At 39.3% G+C, this 12,792-nt stretch overlaps 1 protein-coding gene across 6 annotated transcripts in view; it reads left to right on the top strand.

The window, feature by feature from the left end:
• Window positions 1-12,792, top strand: part of ptprsa (protein tyrosine phosphatase receptor type Sa) — a 120,240-nt gene that overhangs the window by 9,549 nt on the left and 97,899 nt on the right. For 2 of the 6 annotated variants that reach the window (XM_061296805.1, XM_061296802.1), the window contains exon 1: window positions 3,515-3,592. The exons of 1 other annotated variant lie outside the window; for it this stretch is intronic. In XM_061296805.1, the coding sequence (XP_061152789.1) occupies window positions 3,561-3,592 (32 nt within the window). In that variant the 5' untranslated portion in view covers window positions 3,515-3,560. Of the gene's footprint in view, window positions 1-3,514; window positions 3,593-12,792 lie in introns of those variants that run through there. 3 more of the 6 variants (XM_061296804.1, XM_061296806.1, XM_061296808.1) reach the window with 3 other exon arrangements.

Here is a 12,792-nt window from a genome sequence, read left to right as displayed (position 1 = left end):
GAATTGGCAATGATAATTATTCAGCAACTTTGTCCTGGTTTGGCTGTGGATATGTTTAATCAGACGGTCAATAGACAGAACCACTGAGTTGTCCCAGAAACTCTTTTCAGGAACATGTTCGCAGGATTATTATGGGCTCAATCAAATCAAGCCCCTCGCTGCAAGCTAGTTAAATCATCAGCATTATGGCCTCAGATGTCCTAATTAATAAATGGATTTGTAAAGTTGGGCATTGATATATATATATATATATATATATATATATATATATATATATATATATATATATATATATATATATATATATATATATATATATATATATATATATTGTGTTGAGAAAAATAATGTTGACATAACCAATTAGTGTAATGAAACAATAGAATGGTTAATAATAATGATTGATAACCTGTATGCATTTGAAGCAAGACAATGATGCTGTTGGGTATCACCATTTTTTTTTTAAAGCTACCATGATCACACACGCACATGCGTTAACAAATATTATTTTGAAACATGGGGATAGAAGACCAAAGTAAACCTGTCTTATAAATGGAGGTGGCCTCTTATTTATTTTGGCTTTGGATGAGTGTAATGCAGGAAGAGAAATAATGGAGAACAGTGAAATTAGGGAGTCTGAGTTTTTAGCTGAAAATCAGGGGGAGGACATTGAACAGAGGGTCCCCATTTTCACGGAGATAAAAGAAGCACTAATGCATTTGAACTAGTGCCCTCGTGGGATGCACCATAAGGGCAAAATAGAAGGGAGCAGATTGGGTTTAATGTATTTTTTTTTTTTAACTACAGCCAAACTGTCAGGGGTGCTCCCAATTTTGCAATCACCAAAAGAGCCATAGCCCCACTTTCCAGCTGCCACTGGTGAGGCCTGTGCCAGGGCTGGGAGGGTATTTGATGCGCCCAACTGGCCAGGCTAAAACCCACTCTTCAATTCAAACAAGATCATTTATTTTGCCACTCAATCCCACACATAAAGTTATCTTGTTAGCTTATTACCGGATGTGTTTGTATTTCAATTGGACGGTGATAGCATTAACGATATTATAGTGTTCACACAGTCTGGAAAATTCTCCCCACAGTTGTTATCGAGAAATTAGCTTCCTTCTGCCATTTGTATGTTATACTGTGGTGCAAATACCATAGGTGGCCATAAATTACTTGATAAATACTTTCTTCTTAACAAAAGATTTATCATTTGCAGCATGTGTGCATTTCTCACACTAAACAAAGAGTTTTTGGCTATTGTGTTGGTCTTCTCCAAAGCCAGTATATTTGGAAATACTCTGGACTCTGAGAGTGCCCAAAGCTTACAAGTACACACCCTATCTATCACTTTTACAATGTGCCGTTTTACCAGACCGAGAGACCAACAGCTGCCTATGGCATGTACCCCTGTGTGAAGGGAATGGTCTGGCCTCCAGGCTGTGAGCCTATCCAGTTAATAATGAAGTGTCTTCGTCTATTGTAAATCACAGTTGGGTCTTGTTGGGTCTGACGCCTTTGGGAGACTTACATGGAATAACATTGGCGTGTGCTACATGGGACAGTCAAGATTGAATGAATTGAGAGAATGAAAGCATCTCCTTATTTGATATATTGTAGAATCTGTGTTATATGAGATCTGATTGGACATTATTGTGTGTGGATGAACATAGGAGGAGTGAGAACTAAATTTGCTGCAATGTCAACTGTGACTTTTCTGGGGGAAAAAATGGAAGACATGATCTTACTGTTGAAATGTTCTGAAAAATATAGTGAGTGTTGGAAGTGGAGATGCTGTGGATGCAAGAAGGCGAAAAGTATATAAAGGGCAAAATATGCTGGAAGCATATTATTTTTTAAAAATAGCATTGCCTTAAGCAGTTCCTATCGAGGCGAGCAAACTTAGGTCTCGGTCTGTCTGTGAATCTTGATATTTCCTTACAAAGCAAGCCACAACCGACTTTCCCTTCTCTTATTTGAGTAGAATTTACACAACATAAAAAGTTTAGTAAAACACACTCAGGACCAAACTATAATCCAAGATGATTGTGTTTACAGTTGTGTGCTTTTCTACTGCTGACATCTTGCAGGACCTGTCTGGCTGATCGTATATCTACTCAAGTCCGCTTGCAGATGAGGCTCCCTGCTAGTTGGTGGCCTTTGTTTTGTCAATGAGATGAACTCCAGACATGGTCAGCAGTGTGTGGGGTCATGGTTTGATAACTTTGACTTTTATGGTTAAAGACCTGCATTTTACATGGAATTATTGGACAACTTTTCATAAAACAATAAGGCAGCATATTTTTTTAATAAGGTAAAACATACCAGACATTTGCAAGTTTGTTAACATTGGCCTAGTGTTTATGAAGGCACACACATATTAAGTGTACCATCTGTAATAGTTTGACTATTACATAATTTTCAGTGGCAATTATTTATGATGTTCTTGTGAGCCTGATGCATTCCTCTGTTGAACAATGGAGACTTGTGTTGCATTCCAGAGAAGAGGCTCAAGAGACAAAAGTTCTATCAACGTACTCTACTGCACAGTCCTTCCTTCTGCTGAAGCCACCACATTCTCCTGTTTGGCCACCTCATCATTGTACAGCCCCACAACAAGTCCTTTTCTGAAGGTGACTTTGACCTCAAAGTCTTCATAACTTCTTTTTATCTCATGGCTAAACAACACTGGAATTGACTCTCAAATAACAGACAGCAGGAGATGCTGACCTTCAGCAAGCCCAAAAGGCACAATGGAGATTTACATTTTTTGACGCTGCAGCACTTAAGATGCGTTCAAGAGTTCAAATCATTGCCTACCTGCATCTTAATGTGTTACAGAGTAAAGCCCCTTCACACAACCAATTTGCACTTTGACTTTGAGTGAGTGAAATATTTTCACTGAGTTTGTGATCACGCTTGATCTGAGTTGGTGCAGGCTATTAGACAAGGCGACTGCATACGCTTGACCTGCTGGCGTGAGCTCAAAACCGTCTACAATGTTTCTGGAGAAAAATATATGCGCTTCGTGTCATTTAATGCCAGCAAAAAGCCGCTTATTAGCATTGAATTATGTTTTAAACAAGCAATTAAAGGAATCAAGTCAGGTAGAAATAAGGTTTCAGTCAATGGAGTGAGTTTCTGTCAAGCTATCAAACATAGCCCATCAACATTTCTGCACCCTCTTAATTCTAATACTCTGAAGCTATTGTCAGTTCTTTGGGTTTCGGGGCTGTTGCTCACATTTCTTATCTAGACATCAGTATAATGAAGTCACTTTACTCATTGTCCTGTGCGTTTCTATTGTGATTAGATTTAGCTTAGAGCTGTTCTGTTCCGAGAAGACTTCAAAGAAAAATGGCCGGACTTTCCTTCACTATCTTAGACTGCCTCCCTTGATGTAATAATATAGTGAAAAGCTCTACAGCTGCATGAATTGTTCTTTGAATAATCTCATGGATTTCTTTTGTGGGATTACTCTCAAACGTCATATTGTCTTGGTTGCAGTTGCTGCCTGTCGATGACCTCTGTTGGGGCTTGAAATAGGCCAAAGGCAACAGATGAAAAAGGCCTCGGCTCAGCGAGCTGACAGGTGATCTGAGGTGCTATGTGCAGATGAAGTTTAAGACAAAACTTCTTCCTCGCACCTGATATAAAGGTTGCTTTGAAATCTAATAGCCTGTTTCTTTTTTCGTAAACTTCCAACTTGGTAACTGTGCAGTATGATTCATATTTTCTTGCTGGGATCATCTATATTTATTTTGCATTGTGTCATTGTGTATTCTTCTCTGTTGACACCTAAGTGAATCATATTCTCCTCGGATGTCTTTTTTTTATGGCACTGAGCTCATCACCTGGCATTCCACAAGAATGTGCATGACACTTTTTGATGGTAACTTTGTTTTCTGCATCCCTGTCAGCAATCGTCAGTGCAGCTTTCGTTTGACACGCTGTGCCACTACAGCGATTCGACTCCTTTCTTGTCGTTTTGTGAGAAAAATTGCCATTGTAACCTTTTTAAGTCGTACTCAAAAGTGCAATATAGTTTGGAAATTCACATTGTAGATCACAGAGTTTTGAGAATGCATTCTTACTTACATCCAAGGACTGTCACCTAAACCCCTTCTCATGTCATCTTAGATTGCACAGTAAAATGATTTATGACCAATAGAGATTGTACGTTGAAGAAATTACCCAAGGGAGGCCCCCTTGGTTTGATCAATACGTGACTTCAGTCCATTTATTACTGCTAAAAAGACCAAGTGAGACAGACGTAAGAAGCAAATCCTGTGAAATGTTCAGAAAGCCTCAAACCCGTATCTCAGAGCGGTGAAGGTCTGTGAGCGACGTTGACTAATTATTCTATTAATTCTTATTCAGCAAACACAATAATAATTAGAGTATGAAATTTTGACTCATGCTAGCACATAAAGTTTCTTCGCTTTATGTTTGGCTTGATTCCCCTTTAACACATTTTGCATGATGCCTTGAAGTAATGCAATATCTGACCCATATGCACAACAAATTTGGATGAGCACAGAATTCTTTTGAGTTGTTACTGTGGCCAATATGAAATGTTGTTTTTCATTATTTGAACCACTTATTTCAATCAAAAATAACTAGATAGTTTCGCTTGAAACATGAACTCTCTACTATGCATAATTGCAAAGTTATATCAACACGTGATATGATAAATCGAATCAACCGTCTAAATATGCAAGAGGGAAAAAAATTCCAGCACAAGTAAAGCACTTGTGCTTTTAGATGTAAAAGCATGTGAATGAAAGCAGCGGCTGCCAGAGACAAACAACATTATACTGTATTATTTTGTAACAGTTTTACTTGCTGGGCAGAGAAAAACAAATTTAACAAAGAGGCCTCTGTGTTCCTTAATGTCATCTTTGGTTCACACAAAAATGTGAAAAATGTCAGTTGGGCTTTGCAAATTCCAGATACATTTGTTTTTAGTTTTTTTTATCCCCTTGAGTCATGATGTTTTAATTTGGCTCCAAACTTCAAGTTGCAAAATTCTTGTGGGGCACTATACAGCATAAACAAAGCTATTTAGCATAATTGTACCTTTAGAGCAGGCTTCTCTTTAAACTAAGGTATTGATTTTCCTTCCTTCCCATTCTAGTCTGGTTTTTTTTTCCTCCACGGCTTATTTTTCTCTCCACGTTCCTGGAATAGAGTCCACGAGGCTCGCTCTTTACTTTCCCTCATCGCTCTCTCTTTCATGGTACGCAACTGGAAAAATGTCAACATGAATACAATTTGAATACGGTCAACAAAACAGTGCTCATCTGAATGGCACAGAATTCTGTCTTTTGACTCCATGTTGAATCTACAGACGCCAACGCTCAGCAAGGTTTTCATGAGTGGAACATGCTTTTCAAACCCAACAATTTGTAGCATGTACAAATGCTGTGCTTTGCTTGTTGGCTAGGCTTAACGTATACATTGCTGAGAGGAAAATACAAAACAATATGGACCATTGCAAGGCTCTAATTTTTATAGATTTTAAGGTAATTGAACATGGAGGAGCATTGATACTGAATTAATAAAATCAGAGGTCACCTTGTTGTAAGTGTTAATAAGAATCAAATCTTAATTGCACTTTTTAAAATGCATTCAATGAAATGAATACGTTTTGTTATTTGTTTTCCCCAAAGTTCGAATGGAGCGACTATTATAGGAATTTATTATTAATATATATATTAATTTATTATTGTAACTATTGTAGGCATTTTTATTAATATGAATATTAATTCATTTATTATCAGGAATTTGATTGATTGATTGAATTTGATACCAAGAAAAAAAAATAATCTCTCTATCAGCTATTCAGCAGTGACAGCGCAAATTCTCAGCTTTCGTGACCATGCAACACATGAAGACATTAAGACATTAAACCATCACAACTGAAACAGGTTCCAATAACACAATATATCAATAGGGCGCCAAGTTATGAGTTAAACTGCAACATATTCACAGTGATGTCTATTCACTAATGACTTAGTCACAACTGACTTAGCAGACTTATTTATCCCTGTTGTTCTTTCCCAAAATTCCATTGAATGTTAAACATGTCATGTTTGCACCATCTGTCACATGTCTATTTTTACTCATGCATGCTCAAGCCTCAGTGCCGTCTCTATTTACAATCCACTTTTTTGACCAGTGCAAGGAGAATATAGTATTCTTTCCAGTGGATAACAACTGTCGACTAAAATTCCAGCGTGTCTGTGGGAATCATTTTAACGGTCCACATTAAAGTCAAGATGCTTTTGAACATCAACATCAGATATGTAACCATTTTACATTGTGCTGACGCTGCACAACAGCTTGTTAAGGGGTTAAATCCCTCCACTGTTTGAACTGACTGATTCAGACATTTGTGGTCTAACGCAGCTTTTCTGGGTAATGTCCAGTTCAGTTTGGCAATGCTTGTATGAAAGGGGCTATTCAGAGTGGGGTGTGGTTCTCCCAAATTTGAGAACACAGACACAGTGCTCTACACCCAATCGTATTTTTACAGTATGAATAGCCTCTCACAGATGTTCATGTTTATAGGGGCCTCATCAGCTCCAATTCAGACCTCCCTTTGAGCAGCTGCACGCGCGTGCACACACGCACACACACACACGCACACACACACACGCACACGCACACACACACACACATTTTGGGCATGGAGGGAATAAGAAAAGGACAGGCAGATTAAAGTATTTTCTTTCTGAACGACCTATCCATAATTGCATTCAATCACCTTTTTTATACATACCCACAAACCTGCCCTCACCTTGCTTAAGAAAATATAATATTCATTTAAAACCGCAGAAATCTCAAAATGAAGCATAAACCACCCCTCACCTGCTGTAGGACAGAGAAAAAAAGTTAAATCAGCAGATTTTTAAAGGGGCTTTAAATGTTAGAGTATCATTATAAAACAGAAACAGTCTTCACACATTTGATTTAAATTTGTAGGTGGTGCTTTTAGAGGTGTTTTATATTTCAAACAGAAGTAGAATACCCTTCATACTTGTGTGCACAATCGTCTCTGATCGGGAATCGAACCCGAGCCAGCTGCACCACCACCCGCGCCGCCATGGTACGCTATCAGGGTGATTGACATGAAACGTGAAATAATAGAGTCTGCGTATCCAGTCTCCAAGTTAATGTCGAGTGGACTTGGTTTCTCCAGTCCACCTGCGACCGTTGTGAACTTAAGTGTGATCAAAAACAATTATATTCGAGAATAAATATTAAATACAAATTAAAAAACAAAAACTCAAAAAGGATACCTTTTGTCTGTAAAGAAATGAAACTGGGCTGAGGCTAGGCTGCTCTTGTCTGGCAGTTTTTGCACATGCTTCCACTTATTTAGCTCCTCAGTGCTAAACTAATAAAAATAATGTACGTTTTCAGTCTTGAGAATTTCAGTGAGGCTCAGTCGATTACAAAAAGAGGAGGGGGAGGCACTTAGTAAAGAAAAGATTGATTTTCAGTTGAACGAAAGCAGATGCATGAGAGCACACACACAAACACTCGCATGCATGTGCTAAATATCGGTAAAGCGCTCGTCAGTCAGTCTGCTCAGTAACTTGCCCCCAGTCAGACTACTTGAGTGCTCGCCAGTCTTCAGAGGGAAGGTTAATTGAAGGTTATGAATGGGTAGCTGGCTATGAGAGGCTTTCAGAGATGTGTGTTTGGCTTTGTGTATTTGTGTGTGTGTGTGTGTGTGTGTGTGCCTGAGTGCGCGTGCGTGACTGTGTGTGTCCCTTGGTTGCTTGCCCTGACCTCTCCGCTCCTCATTTCATCTTCTATTCTCCCTCTGTATGTCCTCATCCAAAGCCCAGTCAAAATGTGCAGCCATGCAGATAGGTACAATCTCATTAATTCAACCCATGGGCAGTACTGCATTGCTAACTCTTCCTCTCCTCCCTTTCTCCTTCGCCACATATGCTAATGCCCTAAAAGGTTAATATAATCTGACGCCGCCCAGGTTAACTATCTGAATTTCTGTCAACAAAGTATCTTGACTGTTTTCTCAAGATGAGAAAAAATACTTGTACATAGACAAGAATAAAAAAAAAAGATCTATAAAACTATTGTGACCTTTAGAATTTGTGACAGCCATTTTTGTAGCACAACTGGAACACTATGAAGTGGCATCCAAAACCTAGATCAAAACCAACTACTCAGAACTTATTCAATACAATTCAAACAAACCGGCATCCCATTATGGATCAATACAACTTAGCATCAGAGCCATTTACGACATCTCACTTTCCCCTCCATTCTAAATAATCCCTGCCTCTCTGTTTCCATGGTAAACAGACAGATGGATCTTTTAATCCTGATCGATTTGTTTGCTTCTGACTCAAATGTCAGGTTGTCATTTGATCCAGGCCCCTCTTCCCTCCTCATTATTGTCTGGGGTTTTCCTCTTTCTAGTAATGATGCTGATGATCATGAGAATACCTCTCCATCATAGCAACATGTTTATTGAAGGGACCGTTATTTGCTCTTGGCACCCCTTCTGTTTGTATGCTCTGCACATATTTGCTCTAAGTATTCTTTTTATTGTGTAGGTGTGCTTTTTGGCACGTCTTAAAGATGCAGCTGTGTGTGTTTAGTTTGTGGCCTCCACAGTTGGTCTGATGGTGCAACGCAACCGCCATGTTGTTTTGTTGCTTCTCATTCCTCTACTCGCAGAGAAGCCGATGGGGGGTGAAGAATGAAAGAGCAAACAACTACAAAACAGAAAAAAAAAAAACAAGGCAGACGAGTCATTGAAAAAGGGGGGTGCAGATGGAAAAAAGACGCAACAGCGGGGGAACTTTGGGGAAAAACTAAACAAAAACAAGTCATCACCAGAGGAATTAAGTGAGGGCATACAGAGTAGCAGGAGTGAATGACAAAATGGAAAGAAAAATAAGAAAACAGCCTGTAGTGTGTTTACTGGTTCACCGGATCAAACAAAACATGTTTGTCGAAAACAAAATCAAGAACGTTTCTGAGTGCTGATGAACCTTTGAATCAAATCTAATTAAAGCCATCACATGAGTTTGACTTAAGGATCTCTGCTGTTGACGTCCAACAAAGCGGAAGTGTTTCGAACACAATCCCAGGGCTGCCACAATAGATCTACCAGTATGCATTTCGTGTTGCACTCGATTAGGTCAGTATAACAAATAACAGTTCATGTGAATGGTCTGAAAACTATAAATTGATCATATCGTTAGTCAGGTGCGAACCCCCTATATGCAAATCTGGTCCATATTTATTCCTCAAATGGTTCCTATTGGTCAGTTCGGTTATTTTTACAAATGTCTTATCAATCTAAACCAGGGGTGTCATCTAATTTTTGTCACGGGCTGCATCGTAGTCATAGTTTCCCTTGGAGGGCCATTATGATTGTCAACGTCTTCTATATAGGCTACAAAACAAAGTGATGAAGAACTAGTTTTGAAATCAGAGACTAGTAAGAACTGAAATATTTTAAAAAGACGAATTGCAAGTAATATCTTTTTTTTTTTTTTGTGATGACAATTTGTAATTTTAGTAATGACACAATTTGTGTTCGCGGGCCACATAAAATGATGTGGCGGGCCGCATCTGGCCCCCAGACCTTGAGTTTGACACCTATGATCTAAACAGAGTAAAATGGTTTGTTGTCTTTGATGATGCAATGTTAATGGCTCGGTAAATATGCCTGGGAAGGGGTTTCCTCGTTTTCCTGAAAAGCGATATGATTTAATGATTTGAGGATTCCGCCTTTAAATTACGCCAACGTCAAATGTTTCCTAGCATACAGAACTCGTATTTCTGTGTTGCAACCAATGATAATGGCCTCATGCTCACAAAAAGATATAAACTTACACACACACACACGTACCTCATACGATATTACATTTTTTTTTGTTTTTCGGGTTCACTACGAGTTGCTGCACAAATGCCCAGGTGACTCAGGGAGCCTCACGGGACCTTGTTAGTGGTAAACTCACACTTGCCATAGAGCCTTAATGCAAGCTTGATATCTGGGGCATGAGGTATTCAACAAATGAAGCGATCAGGTGAACAAAATCATTCAGTTGTATGATTTTGACCTATTATTTATAGGCGAGGTTAAACGTACAATAGAATCACTTTTTTTTATCATGATAGGATCGGAAACATTCTTGAGGCTGAAATAATGTTACCATAACCACATAAATGATAATAATAAAATAATATCCATACCTTTATAAAATACATACAACATTTAATATAAACTATTTTTTGTAGATCTATTTAAAAACAAATCCCTTTTGGACTAATATACAGAAGCTATGGTTTAATGAATCTGCTGCAGAGAGGGATGGTTTAATGAATCTGCTGCAAGTATGTCTCTCCTTGGATTAGAAACTATTTGCTCTCACCCCACTAACTGTAAATATCGTATGTGGGTATGCACATGCAATCACTTGTGATATTGAAAGGCATGCTTTTGCACATGCAGGACACATTAACACAGGAAAGTCACATTCCTACACACTGAGTCTCTGGAGAGGAGAGAGAGAGGAGGTGGGCCAGGCAGATGGAACAGCCTGCTTCTTGCTGAGCAGGCTTGATGACAGCTGAACAGCTTGAGGTGTGCCGGAGCGGTGGGCCATAAACACACACAACATACTCACGCAATCATATATAATAAACACACGTCAACAGATTAGTTTGGGCACATTTCTTTGTGGACATCTGTCTTAACCCATCCAGGATCCACTTTTCATGTCCCAGGGGCCCACCTGAGGTGTGTGAAGACAAAACTTTCCACATACATTTGTGCGTACTATGACAATAGGGTCTGTGTCGCCCATTCTCGAGTCCATCGCTTGTCATGCTCTATCAATATCAATAAACCACCTTCACTCGCAGCACATTCCATCAGGCCTTCATTCAAGCTTTGTTTGTGCGTAATCAGGCACTGAGCTGTCACCGCCACTGATGGCTTATTGGCTTGCTGTCGTTCAAGCCATTATTTAAAACCATTTCCTGATAGCCACCTGCCTTCGCGCTCCCTCTCTCAATTTCCATCGCATGTCCCCGCTTCCCCTTCACTCGCTACAAATCATGACTCCCCAGTCAGCCTGCTCCCTTTGCTGTGATTAAAGCCTTTGGAAAGCAGCCTGCATGCATTTCAAGGCCTTCGGGCTTTTGGAACAAAAAAGGCTTTTTTTTTTTCCAGCTCGATAAATAATGACAGTGATCCAAAAATGCAAATATGCATCGTGATCAGGCAAATAATATGTACAGAACTCCTATTGTGAAAAAAAAAATGCAAAGAGGGATGAAATAGTAAAGAAAATGGGTTGGTCGGTTGCATGAAAGCCAACATAGGTGCCAAAAAAAGTTGAGTGGTGCGGTTTGGGTGTCACCTTTATATGCTCCGCCATGTCTGTTCACTTAAGAACTGGTCTCCATTTGTTGATTGCCCTACTGTTGAGTAGATCTGGCCTCAGATGATTTTCCTTGAATTGATTGTTCTTTAGAGGCTAATTGTCACTTAAGCTTTCATATTCTTCAGAATGAAATGGCATTACGCCTCTAAAGCAGCCGCACCCACCTGCTCGTTTATTCTCATCGCATTCGATCACACGCTGCTTTAAAAGTTCTGCCAAAGAATGAAGCAAGGTCTTAACCTATCTTTAAATCGCAGACAAATGATGCTTGCTGGAGACAAAAGCCTTCCGAAAGTGATGCGCTCCCCCTGTGTTCCTTTGTGCCTGCTTATCCACAGTAATTTGGGTTGAGCTTTTAATTAGAACCAATTCACAGGATGACAGGTGGTTATTTCCAAATCCGTGGGTCGTTTTATAAATCACACGAATTTAAGTATATTCAATGTATATTCCTAGAAATCGCACACACCCACAGAAGCCATGATATCGATACTGATATGAACTGCTTTAAACCCGGATCATCTAATAAAGTACTTTAGTTGCATCGAATCACATGAATAATATTGTTTACAATTGTGCACCTTTTAACTTTTCAAACATGTTACAATGATTATTTCAGGACAGCAAACGGTATGATGGACAAAATGGCTCCCCACGCTAAATTATTCTACAAATCTGCATTGTATCAAAACCTATGGCTTATAACAGGATGGTCATTTTGAATAGAAATTATAGTTCCAAAGGTCACTGCTTGTCACACTGGTCGCACACTGACCAAAATGACTGCAGGAGTCTGAATTTGCTTCCTGATCTGTTGAGTACACAGACAGCTGTGTTTCATACTGGCTCCACAGTCTTGTCTGGAGCCAATATAATACATCCATCTGGCAATAATAAGTCCATGACCCCCCATCTCAGACGTTCCTGCGCATCCGCCCCATACTTTTGAAAGCAGCCTATTTTACTAATTTGGTCAATCTGGCTCATCTACTCTGATGGCTTTGAAGGAAACTAAATACAATGTTGTACAAAATATGGAGGGGGGGGGTCAAGCACACTGTTGCTATGTGGGGGTGAACATTTTTCATAACGGCAAAACAAAAAAGTGATAGACGTTTTTCTCCCCTTACTCCATGCTGAGCGACACCATGACTTAGCACCTGTGTGCTAAAAGGGAAATGGCAGACTCATAGTGATTTAGAAAGGAGAAGCTCTTAAACCCCCCACCACACTTTTCCATCCATTTAAAACAGCATGGGTACATGCAGGTTGAAAAACAACCCTAGACCAGTTTTGCCATAACTGTAAACATATGTTTGATTTTTTTTTTTTGGGCACAGAATAAAATAAA

Source organism: Syngnathus typhle, linkage group LG14, assembly GCF_033458585.1.
Source record: "Syngnathus typhle isolate RoL2023-S1 ecotype Sweden linkage group LG14, RoL_Styp_1.0, whole genome shotgun sequence".
Lineage (NCBI taxonomy): Eukaryota > Metazoa > Chordata > Actinopteri > Syngnathiformes > Syngnathidae > Syngnathus > Syngnathus typhle.
This window is presented reverse-complemented; position numbering and strand designations above follow the sequence as displayed.